The following is a 13,119-nucleotide window of genomic DNA, read 5'->3' on the forward strand; positions in this document are numbered from 1 at the left end:
TAAAAGTGACTTTATAAGTTAATGAAGAATTAGAAAGTGAAAAAGTGACTATGGAAATAAAAGGCTAAGTGGGTCTTTATTTAAGTGCGTGAGTTAAAAAAATAGAAAGTGAGAATTAAATGCACATTTATTCTCATCCCTAGATCTAAATGAATCTCAACCATTAGATCTTAGGGTAACCAAAAAGGTTATTTAGAGAATAAAAGGAGAAGAGGAGGAAAATATCAATTCATTCTTTCATGAGCATTTGAGAAAAAGAGATGAGAGAGCAAGGAGAAAATTTCTGAGTAGTGAAGAAGTGAAAGAGAGCAGCAAGAAGACATTTCAGCAAATCTGGGTAGCAACATTTATTGGCACGCATCCCAAGGAAAAATCGTACAGTAGGAGAAAGACACAAAAATCGAGGAAGAGGGACAACAAGTTTTGGGCACATTTTTCAAGGTTGGTCGTACAACATTTAATGTTGTTTTATTTATGTAAAAATTTATATTTTGGCTGTTTGCTGATTGACACGATTTTCAAGGTGGAGTTTAAGCACATTAATCGAGATAAGTTGTAATTTGTGGTTGCTAGAATTTTTACTGTGTATTTTAGTTTCTTTGTAAAAACATTTTCAGAAATAAAGAGCTCTCAAACTGGTTTTCCCCAAGAGTTGTAGGGGGTTTTTCCAAAGTCACATTGACCAAGAATCACTGTGTTATTTTCTGTGTGTGGCTATCATATTTTGTTGTGTTTTATTTCTGCAATTTCAGCAATTGTAAAATCTCTAAATTTGTGTTTTCAGAAAATTATTGTCATTTCCATATTTTAGAATTTTTAATGCTTGGATTTAAAACTAAATGCATGGAGTGATAAGGAAAACTAATAACCGGAGTGGGGGTTGAAATTTCTTCAAGAAAGTGATCATTAAGCTGAATTAATGGCTTAGTTAGGCCACTATAAAGTCTGCCCCTTGTGTAAGAGGACTTCTAGAATGCAATATTTAAAGCTAAATGCAAATATACTCTAATTAATAAAAAATAAATCCTAAATCTATCTTGATTGAAAGAATGACTAGTCCCCCTCTCAACCAAGAGCAAGATAAAAAGGTGGATTTGGACCAACTTTGAATTTGGAATAAAAATGAAGTCAATAAGCCAAACAAATAGTTCCAAGACTTATTACTAGTTCAAGAAAGTATATGTATTCAGTTATCTGATGAATATTCATCAGATCTTTAGTGCACATACATCCAAATTCAAATAAAATGAATTCAAACTAAAACATATATGACTGCATTAAGGAAATAGTTTTCATAAAACAATCATTATTAAAACCAACATAAATTTGATATGAATTAGTTAAATAGTTAACAAGTATGTCTCGTTTATCTATTCAAATTCATAATTTAACTTGATGGTGCTGGTGCTGGTGCTGGTGCTGATGCTGAACTGTTTCTATACTCCACATCATAACCTGAAACCATAAAGGATGTGAGGCAATTAGTCAAAGCATGTTCCTGAAACTCACCATCACAGAAGGCATGGAGAAGATATTCAATTAATATATCAATATGCTTTACTCCCCAACAAATATCCGTTTTCTAGAACCAGATTTAAGTGGGCACTTACAGTTGGCTTCCTTCCACCCCAGTTTAAGCTCGTCCCTGTCAAAGACAATTTGATAACCTGACATGAAATTCTCTGCATCAAAGAAGAAAATGGCATCGTAAGAGTTAAAAACCGGAGCAATGACTTACTTTAATAAAAACACATAACATAGATGCTATATCAGAGCTGAAAATAAATAAATTTACTTCCATATAGGAAGGGTTGATGAATGCAGTAGATCAGCCCATCCACTATTATGTTGGTGAGGGGGATGTTACTTCTCTGGACACCATATTGGGTTAAGGATCATTGTATATAGGGAATTATGTGATGCTGCCGAAAATACCTCATAAAAATGTGGGATAGCACACAAAAGGAGTGGAGATTTTAAAGTCGTATGAAATATTTTAAGATGTCAAGCATTGTGTATTTGACATTTTATCATTCATTGTTTACTCTCACACACCCACCAACACAGCAAGTCCGCCAAAGGCGGTGGGAGGAGGTCAATAAAGCACACATATCCATCCACCAACTAATCAACCATTATGTTAGTAGGAAGGTCACTACCCCTTATCCCGGGTTGCTGTATAAGAAAGAGAGATATATGGGTCCCCTGATTAAGTCCCCCAAAGGAGGAGGGGGAGGTCAAGAAAGCTTAAGTCTCCCAAAGGAAGATGGGGAGGTCAAGAAAGCGTACATATCCATCCTGCAACTAATCAACCATTAGTTTAGTAGGGACGTCGCTACCCTTTATCCTGGATTTGTGTATAAGAAAGAGAGATATCTGGGTCCCCTGTTTCTACTATCGCCAATGCATTAATCTTAACAGGCTTCTGCATCATAGGTATAATGGATTCAACAATTATTCACATATTTAACAATGGTAGCCAAAAAATAGTTCCTGGAAAAATAAATTGAACAGGGACCCCAAACTTTATCAAAATTGTTTGAATACAGATGTTTACTGTTCACGCCAAAACGAACATTCTTTTAGACCTAATCATAAAAGAACATTCGTCTATCTAGAAAACGATAATAGGTCAAAAGCAAACATTCCTTTAGACCTAGTCATAAAAGAACATTCCTCTATCTAGAACAGGATAAGAGGTCAAAAGTAAACATTGCTATGATAAATCATCAATGCATTTGAACAACAAAACTTTGGAAAGCACAAAACCAATTAGAAAAGCAAGTTTCGATGTAGCCATCAACACATGCTTTAGATGGGAATAAATTAGCCTTATAACATCTTTTGAATAATCCAGTTTACCTGTCCTAAAAAGCACAAGCAGTTTGCCGCTCTGAAATATATCTTATGTTTCAACACTAGAAAGTGTGGGATGATTGTCGGAATGAGGCACCACATTACCATGAGAAGGGAGGCCCAAGCTTGAGTGCTTGGAAGGGAAGTGTAGTTGCCATCCAATTTTGTGGGTAACAGGGAAAACTACTATGGGGAAGAGGAGGCTGCTAAGATTATTGTGAACTTAATCGTGTTCTCAGTGATCTATCACTGTTATTAGAGCTTCTTGTGAGTTTATTTAGGCTGGAGGCAGAAAGTAAAATAACAAAGAATAACTGACGAAGGAAAAAAGACTAACTAGGGTTTATTTTTTGCCTTCTTTAGTGTTTTAATTAACTACTTGCATGAAAGAAAAGAGAGTTAGAAATGAAAGGATGAAGACCTAATTAACCTCTTTTTCCACCTAATTCAAGCAGCGAGCATTAAGAAAATTTTCGAATTTCCTTTAACAAGCAAGCAAACTAGGAAGGGAACCTAGGGTTTATTACTGTCCTAGGTGGTTGAAAGCCTTTAACCCTCATATACTGTAAGTCTATCATAAGCTACAAGGGTTTAAAGGAAAAGAGTCAAAGAAGTAGCAAAGAGGGTTAGAGTCTAGACCCTACTCTATGTACTTGTGTAGCACTTCTCACATTTTGAAAACAAGTTCAGATATGCTATCTCCTAATGAAATGAACAATAGCAACAAACAAATTACACAACTAAAGATGAATCAGGAAAATGCAAGTATGCATGACCCGTATGCCCTCAGTTGTGAAGGTTATCTCCTCATCCAAAGATTTGCATTGAACTCCCTTTAACTAGGAGAGATTGGATGACTAGATGTGAATAAGGGACCATGTCAACAACTCAATCAAACTAACCTAAGCAGCAAATGGAGGGTTAAGCTAAAAGGAGAGGAAGAGAACAACTGTAGAAACCTCCAAATAGGTGGAGGGTTCATAGAGACAACAAACACCAGCAAGCCCAAGAGAGGAAGGAGATCATGAGATCATTGCAGAGTGTTCAAATCGACAGTTTTGGTATTTCCAAGAGTGAGAATAGAGACTGTTGGATAGGCGGCTTTTTGAAAAGAGTCAAATCATAGATTTTGACCGAATGTACATAGTCAAATGGGCCTAACCATAGGTAATTTACAAAAGGCCCAGTCTCTGTAATGCAGGAAAGTGTGGAAGCTGGAAACAGTTGTGGTAGTCTTAAAACAATCTACAATTTGGAGTGCATGCCTAGACCACTAAGTTATAGGAAATCTAATTAAGTGTGTGCCTCAAACAGTATGCTCTAATGGATTAGGGACGTTTGGGGGACTCAAAGGAGGTTCCTCAACTAATACCCTAACAAGTGCATGAGGCCAAAGGCAGATCCTAATCAGAAAGGGAGGGATCCAAGTGGGTTGGCCAAAGCACATGTTATAGCCAGATATACAACCAAGGAAGGCCAAAGATGGATGGAGGACACACCAATGGCACTAGACATCAATTGAGAAACCAGAATCACAAATCTAGACCAAGATAAGGGACTCAAAAGGATGTTCTTCAACACATAAGAGCCATCACTGAAATGGATAGGAAGACCTCGATGTTATTCTAGGGTGAGCCATGTATAGTCAATGCACTATAAAATACCCACCTCGAAGTCATTCTAGGTTGAGCCATGTATAGTCAATGCACTATAAAATATCCACCTCGATGTCATTCTAGGGTGAGCCATGTATAATCAATGCACTATTAAATACCCACACATCAATATCCGGTGGGATGTGTGTGGTAAGAGTGAAAAAGCCAAATACTGCATAAAAGAACATGAAATATATCAGCAAATATGTTCAACATTCGGTAAAGATCCGGACTATTTCTGTCCCGTTTGTACTTTGGTAGTACCTGTAAGTAGATTAATCATGGAATCCACACTTACCAATATTTCTGCAAGATATGCTAACTATAAAGGATGGCCAGCAAAAATGATATAATAAACCTTTTCAAAAAATAAAAATAGGTTATGCGTGCATGAACTTACGACCGATAATTGATATACTCGAGCTTTGAACCACTGCCAGACAGTAACCTAAAAGCTTCCCAGTCTGCCAGAAAAAGATTAAATATAAGCAATCATTTATCATTTCTCTATGACCAACAAACACCGAGAAGGGTTGCATCAAATTTCAATCGGATTGAAATTGTACCGGATCTTTAAGAAAGACTAATGGTTGAACAGCAGAAAAGTTGTTTCCTCCATTGAAGTTGAAAGTTATCTTAGGCCCTTGATGAATACTTTTACGGTTGCTGCGCAGATAGCAGGAACGATATCAGTTCTTTCCCAACGCTGCAATGCTATTAGTTCTTTCCCAACGATGACCCAGTTAACGTTGCTAAAAAAAAGGCAAGTTTATTATGGCTAGTACCAACCTGGCATTATAACAATACTCAAAAGGAATGCTTGAACTATCAACAGGCAAAGGAGTGTCTTGCGTCTGCAGATGATACTGTTCCCTTCAAAGCTCGTTAGTCAATTGGATAAATCCTTGAAAAGGGGCATATATACTATAAAATAACATATGTCTGTAATCACTCACATTTGACGTAAGGCTTTTGTAAACCGCATCAGCCAAGTATGTAAATGAGGTGCCAGTGTCAAAAAGGGCTTGAAATGGTGTTTTGACAAGAGCGTTTCCCACGTAAAATTCCTGCACACCTATGTTATATGTCGGGCTGCAATCCAATCAACACCTTATCAGCAACTCATTTCACAACTACAGAAAGTATGATTGAGTATATAAGGACATAAATGGTTAGCTCATGGTAGGTCTTAAATAATTTTAAATATTTCAGAATTGAAATTTCTATGATTTGAATTGTGTTGAGCTTCTTCTTCTGAATCCATTGCATTGGTAATTTTGTGCCGATATTTCAAACCAGCAACTGTGGTTCATCTTCAGGACAGATGAATGATGAATCACACTTGCCGGTTTGAAACTTAACTGTGGTTCATCTTCAGGACAGATGAATGATGAATCACACTTGCCGGTTTGAAACTTTGGCACAAAAATTACTGTTAAATCATTTTCAAGTCATACTGAGTCCTGACTGTCAAGGGTGACATGCATAGAGCATGGCTGGCACTCACTATTTTTTATTGATAATAAATGGAGTTTCCTTTTGATCCGAACTCCCTTTATCTCCAAAGGCAAACCTCCCCAAACTTGTATTCGCTGGGAAGCACATAGAGAAAGAATTTGATACAAGGCCTGATTTGTGTAAAACGGTAGGGACAGATATAGGTTCAATGCCAAGCCCAAGTAGGCCATTTGGAGCTGCACCTTCTAGAAATGTGCCTGTTTGTACCCTTCCACACCTATCAAATGCACAAGCAAAGATTCAGTGATTAGTGTTCATTCATTTGTAGCACTTAAAAAGGGAAAAGCACTTGATAGTGCACACTGCACAGCAATATTCAGGTCACGTGTCATAGTCAAATTCAGTATGGTCTCAGACTGCTATCTAGAGGCAGAAAACTCATTTCTAAAAATTTTAGTCTTTATTTCTAAAAAAATAAAGAAAAAAAAATCACTTACAACAGCAAAAAATAAATCATACCCGAATGTGATAGGCGCCTTCACCACCGTTCCATTCTGTGATCCATCTCCAGGAATCAGATAAAGAACATCCTCCACTAAAGTTCCTGCAGTGGATGTATTTTCTGAGAGATATGTAACGTTGTATGGGCATTGATCACTAGATTTGGAGCATTGATTTTGTAAATCACACAGAGTATTATTGCAAGTAACTTGCTTGCTTGTCTTAGAGGCTGATGGACTGTAAGTCTGCAAATCGATGTCCTGTTGAAATCAGAATTAAATCAGAAACTAAATCCCACTCCAAGTTGAGGCATAGAAATGATTAATTCTTTTTCTGAAGAATTCCATATCAAGGAAACGCATAGAAGTGCAAGATATGAAGAAGACTAAGCATGCAACAAAATGGCCTTTTTGGGAAACCCTTGTGGGAATTCCCCGCGATTCCTATAAATCCAGCACATTTCCAGATTGTTTGACCATACAGGCTGATTTGGAGACCTCTAAACATCCCAGGGAAGTTAAAAATCTGTGAGTAGGAAACATTGCCAGTGTGGAAGCAGGATTGACCACTGGATTCGAATCGGAACGGCGCCTGAAATGCACCGGCAAGAGGGCCATATTGTTGCACATTTATCCTACTTCACAAGATAATAAGTTATTTTGTAGTTAGGAATCATTTTTACATGCTTCATTCACACTGCAGAGGAGTTATTTTGCCTGACAAGGAAGAATGCAAATGCATTTAGTAAGTGGAGAGAATGTTGTGCATATGAAAGAAACATTGTCACTATGCCATAATAAATAGGGTTCTGAAAGGCCAAGCTGATGCTAATGCCTGCCAATTTCAATGTTCAGCCTTAGAAAATGTACATTGATGAGAATGGTGGTAGTATATATGAGGTTAGTGGTATTAGTATGCTCTTTCCCAACTATAGATAAGGTGTTTCAAATAACTGTGATTCTAAGGTGTTAGAAGGATGGTGCAACTTGAAGTGACAACCTGTAATTCAGTTCCTTAAGTAACTTTGTGCGAAATAGCATCGGCAAAAATTGGTCCAGGGTCAGCAACTTGGGAAGTCAGCCAACTAGGATAAAAAATATGCAAAAAATGGGCAAAATTTGGCAAAGCATAAACTCTGACCTGCAAAACTCTGTGATTCGTTTTGGGTAAGGCTACTATCAGTTGGATTTCTAGGGATTAGTTCCTTGTTAAATCTGGCATTCATGCTGTAATCAGTATTAGAAATATGTGACTAAAAACTTTTAACAGTATTTAGAGTTCTTCACATCAACCTATATCTCCAAGTAAATTATATTAATCTCTTTTCAGTAGATTTAATTATTGGAACGACCTGCAAGTCCTTAAAGCTAGGTCATCAACTACGAGAAGAGATGGTTTAAAAGAAATCTTTTAGCTTGAATTCATTTTCAGAATCTAGTTTCAAGCATCAGATGAATCAAATAATTTTATTGTAATCAACCAACATGTATAGTCGCTCTTATATGTCTTTTCCCTAGCTGTTTCTTATGCAATAAAATGTTTTCAATTGAACTTGGTTGCTAAAGGTTTGACAATTTGTCTTTGGAAACAGCATAAACCTCTGGTTGGTGGCCTATTGAAGAAAATAGCATCAAGCCAACCAAACTGCCCTATCAAGTTTAAAAGGCAGTGCCAACAGTATGTACCCTGTTGACCTCTGTTCTTCTGCAAAAGCAACGGTTCTTGCTTGTCTTTGCAGATGTATCTTGCACTTCAGCTAGAGATACAGGTTTTGGAAGGCTAAAGAAAATTACTGATTAATACAGGAAAAGTTGTGGAATTTTGGGAATGTGAAGCACCAAAACACAGTCAAACATCCTCACAGATTTTTACTTTGGAATGGCAAAGCTCAGGCAACAAACATGACCCCATTATGCACCCATGTTCTCACTTTGGCTCAGGAAATCATCAAAACACAATCAAGACACCCTTATATGGAATTTTACTTTGAGCGGTGAAGCTTATGAATCAAACATGACTCTATGCTTACTATGAACCCATGTTCTCTCTGTGGCTCGGGAAATCACCCAAACACAATCAAACAACCTCATTGAATTTTACTTGGATATGGCAAAGCTTAGGGATCAAACATGACTCCATGTTTATTATGCACCCATGTTCTTACTGTGGCTCGAAAATCAGCCCTGGCCACTTACAAATAATTTTCAACCATCCCGAATTTTTTACTCTCGCAAATATGTTCAAAAGGGTTCCGTTTTCTACCTTTTATATTTGATCAACACCATGCCCATGGAAAAAACTAACAGATGGGCACAATAGCCCATTGCTGATAAGAAGAATGAAACCATAGTCTAAGTGGAATTCACAGCCAGTGCAATCTAACATAATTGTTCATCACAAGAATAAAATACAACATTAATGTAATAGGTCAGTAGGTTTAACAGGGAGAAGCTGAAAATGCAATACATACAAGTCCATAGCTAGGTGCAGAAGTAGGAGCACACTGTTCGCAATCACAAGGCACCCAGAACAAATCGCTGCCCGTATCAAGTGCTACAAGTAAAGTTACATTAGGTGTGCCCACTTGAACCACAGTGTAGTACAAACTGTCCAGATCACAGAACAGGAAGTTAGGAGCGTAATGAGCGATTAAATTAGAATCAAACATGGAACTTTAGCAATTTTGATTTTGATTATGAACTTTAGCAACACTTTTGAAAACTAGAAAACCATTACTTTAATTGTACAGCATACTGTCAATGATCTATTGGCAAATGAATTGATTCATTCGGAGGTTCTGCTAGTATCAACATACATAATTTTATTTTGGGTTCATTCCAAATTCTTATGCAACATAAGTAATACTGTAATAGACAAGGAAGCAGAACTTACAATCCCAACTGTTGAAGTTCAAGTGTCTCGTTCCCTTCTGCAAATGTGAGAGAAGAGTATTCAACAAGTTGACGACCATGGCGAGCAGAGTCATGATGATACAGTGTTTTGTAATACTCATTGCTTCCCTCCATAGGCCAACTTTGTGTATCTAATCCATGTCTGTAAGTCATCCACTCTTTTACTTCATGAGAAAATTTATGATACATCTGCAAACTGTAGGATTGCCCATTGGAATACCCAAAGCCAAGAGATAACAATAAAATTGTGTGACAAATAAGGCTCAGTGTTGGGTTTTCCATGGCTGAGAGCAAATAGAACAAATTTGCACAGAACTTGAGGCAGCTGAGAGGTCTGTTAGTGCTAATTAATTTTCTGGTTCAACGATAGCAATCTTTCCTCCACCCTGTTCCTGTTGTTGCGCAGGGCAGGTTACACAATGATCCTTGCTTGTTTGATGCAAATCAAATTCTATTATTAATAGCCCTGACATGTTGAACAATGGAGATTGAAATACATATCCATTTTGATTTGACTGAACCATATGGTATGTGAACAAGTTGAGGAATGAAATATTTACACTCGGAAAGTTCTGAGAAGAAGATTTGTGTGATGTGTTGTGACTTGACCATTAATGTACCAACTAGATTTGAATGGTAGTAGTGGACAAAAATGAAATTGAGTAAAGGTCCGCTTGTGCCGGTAGCAGTTGGAATATAGTTTTCATCTCAAGAGATGAGAATCTTCCTTGCTCTTCCTCGTTGGCAAATGAAAGCAGGCTCTCCGACCATTGCTGAAAATTCAATCACAGTTTTCCTGCAATATTTGACCGACTTGGCATGCTTTCTGGTTGACCCACGTCGGCTGTCCAGATCCACAAGCACATGCAAGCAAAAGTAAACTCAAATTTAATTTTCAATCTCCATTAGATTGACTCAAGGTAATTTCCTGGCCCTCATGATTATTTTTCAAGAAATTATGCGGAAAGAGTACAGGTGGTCAGCAATTGCCATTCCAATTTCCTTTGTGGTGTGATGTAATGGTAAACTAACAGTGACAATTGGAAAATAATTGGAATATAGTTTTCATCTCAAGAGATGAGAATCTTCCTTGCTCTTCCTCGTTGGCAAATGAAAGCAGGCTCTCCGACCATTGCTGAAAATTCAATCACAGTTTTCCTGCAATATTTGACCGACTTGGCATGCTTTCTGGTTGACCCACGTCGGCTGTCCAGATCCACAAGCACATGCAAGCAAAAGTAAACTCAAATTTAATTTTCAATCTCCATTAGATTGACTCAAGGTAATTTCCTGGCCCTCATGATTATTTTTCAAGAAATTATGCGGAAAGAGTACAGGTGCTCAGCAATTGCCATTCCAATTTCCTTTGTGGTGTGATGTAATGGTAAACTAACAGTGACAATTGGAAAATAATTGGAATATAGTTTTCATCTCAAGAGATGAGAATCTTCCTTGCTCTTCCTCGTTGGCAAATGAAAGCAGGCTCTCCGACCATTGCTGAAAATTCAATCACAGTTTTCCTGCAATATTTGACCGACTTGGCATGCTTTCTGGTTGACCCACGTCGGCTGTCCAGATCCACAAGCACATGCAAGCAAAAGTAAACTCAAATTTAATTTTCAATCTCCATTAGATTGACTCAAGGTAATTTCCTGGCCCTCATGATTATTTTTCAAGAAATTATGCGGAAAGAGTACAGGTGCTCAGCAATTGCCATTCCAATTTCCTTTGTGGTGTGATGTAATGGTAAGCTAACAGTGACAATTGGAAAATAATTGGAATATAGTTTTCATCTCAAGAGATGAGAATCTTCCTTGCTCTTCCTCGTTGGCAAATGAAAGCAGGCTCTCCGACCATTGCTGAAAATTCAATCACAGTTTTCCTGCAATATTTGACCGACTTGGCATGCTTTCTGGTTGACCCACGTCGGCTGTCCAGATCCACAAGCACATGCAAGCAAAAGTAAACTCAAATTTAATTTTCAATCTCCATTAGATTGACTCAAGGTAATTTCCTGGCCCTCATGATTATTTTTCAAGAAATTATGCGGAAAGAGTACAGGTGCTCAGCAATTGCCATTCCAATTTCCTTTGTGGTGTGATGTAATGGTAAGCTAACAGTGACAATTGGAAAATAATTGGAATATAGTTTTCATCTCAAGAGATGAGAATCTTCCTTGCTCTTCCTCGTTGGCAAATGAAAGCAGGCTCTCCGACCATTGCTGAAAATTCAATCACAGTTTTCCTGCAATATTTGACCGACTTGGCATGCTTTCTGGTTGACCCACGTCGGCTGTCCAGATCCACAAGCACATGCAAGCAAAAGTAAACTCAAATTTAATTTTCAATCTCCATTAGATTGACTCAAGGTAATTTCCTGGCCCTCATGATTATTTTTCAAGAAATTATGCGGAAAGAGTACAGGTGCTCAGCAATTGCCATTCCAATTTCCTTTGTGGTGTGATGTAATGGTAAACTAACAGTGACAATTGGAAAATAATTGAAGACAATGCATTGACATTTGATGTTTTTGATGAAATAGTGCTAAAAGCTGAAAGGTCCCACGCGTTTTCCCCGCCTCCCACGACGGCACTCAGCTTTTAACCTTCGTTTGTTTGCCTACCTCACCCCTCGAGTTAACTTTTTGAATCACTGGGCCGGCTGGGAGACTGAGACGGGAAGGAGCTCAACCGCTTTTCCTACCACTTTCGTGAGATCTTTGTAAATAAATAATTAAAACAGATAGGTTACGTAGCCTACATTGCTTCATTGCTTCAAACACTTCAAATTCAACGCGTCCATATGCATATACGTATAGATACGTTACACGTATGTATGTGTGATTTTGTTGGTTATTATTATTATAAATATGTTTGAATTTTGGTCGGGTTAATGTAGTTAATTTTTACAATAAAGGTAAATCAATATTCAAAATTTAATAATGTAATTAATCTTAAAAGACAATCTCTTTATCCATATAAATCATAAGGATAAATCATAAAAGTTTAAGATCTAAATTTATATTTATAAGGTAATTCATCACCTCACTTTCAAACTAAACATCCCAAAAAACCCTCCAAGAACCCCGCCAACAACCCTTTAACCGCCAACACCGGATTATGTTTTTGGGAAATAATTTTTTATATTTTGCAGTTTGTTTTTACTCTTAATTTCTAATTTATTCAAAATTAAATCTAATATAAATCAACTAATTTACAATTCACAAGCTTGTCTTTGTATATTTTCTTTAATATTTATTTTTAATTTAATTCACACGCTTTTGTTTGTATATTTTCTTTAATATTTATTTTTAATTTTTTATTTGGAATGAAATGAAAGTGTACGAAATTTCATAGTACTTTCTTATATTTTGTGGATGGTAAAATGGTAAATAGTTAGGCCTTACTCCAAGGGAATTAAAGAGAGTCAAATCGATGATTAGTAACCAGTAGCAACAATATCAAAGAATTTAATGTAACGAGCCTAGATCCATCTTAACCCACGATCTATCAAGTGACCAAAGGGATCAAATCTCTTGAGATACAAACCTCTTTTAAAGTGAAAAGAATCCATCTTAACCCATGATCTATCAAGTGACCAAATGGATCAAATCTCTTGAGATACAAACCTCTTTTAAAGTGAAAAGAATCCATCTTAACCCATGATCTATCAAGTGACCAAAGGGTTCAAATCTCTTGAGATACAAACCTCTTTTAAAGTGAAAAGAGATTTGATAGA

General features: G+C 37.0%; 1 protein-coding gene across 1 annotated transcript; it reads right to left on the minus strand.

Annotated features, from left to right (window-relative positions):
• Window positions 1–1,166: 1,166 nt before the first annotated feature.
• On the minus strand, window positions 1,167–11,959 carry LOC149204205 (aspartyl protease family protein 1-like). The gene is made up of 10 exons (XM_089394650.1): window positions 9,363–11,959; window positions 8,941–9,076; window positions 6,489–6,730; window positions 6,019–6,246; window positions 5,468–5,603; window positions 5,301–5,377; window positions 5,078–5,177; window positions 4,912–4,975; window positions 1,611–1,682; window positions 1,167–1,455 (listed from the first exon to the last, which is right to left on the minus strand). The coding sequence occupies exons 1-10, from the start codon at window positions 9,662–9,664 to the stop codon at window positions 1,388–1,390; spliced, it is 1,425 nt and encodes a 474-aa protein (XP_089250776.1). The 5' UTR covers window positions 9,665–11,959; the 3' UTR covers window positions 1,167–1,387.
• Window positions 11,960–13,119: the final 1,160 nt, after the last annotated feature.

This window comes from Pinus tabuliformis, chromosome 1_2 (assembly GCF_031772625.1).
Source record: "Pinus tabuliformis cultivar Carrire ecotype Pingquan chromosome 1_2, CPIR1, whole genome shotgun sequence".
NCBI lineage: Eukaryota > Viridiplantae > Streptophyta > Pinopsida > Pinales > Pinaceae > Pinus > Pinus tabuliformis.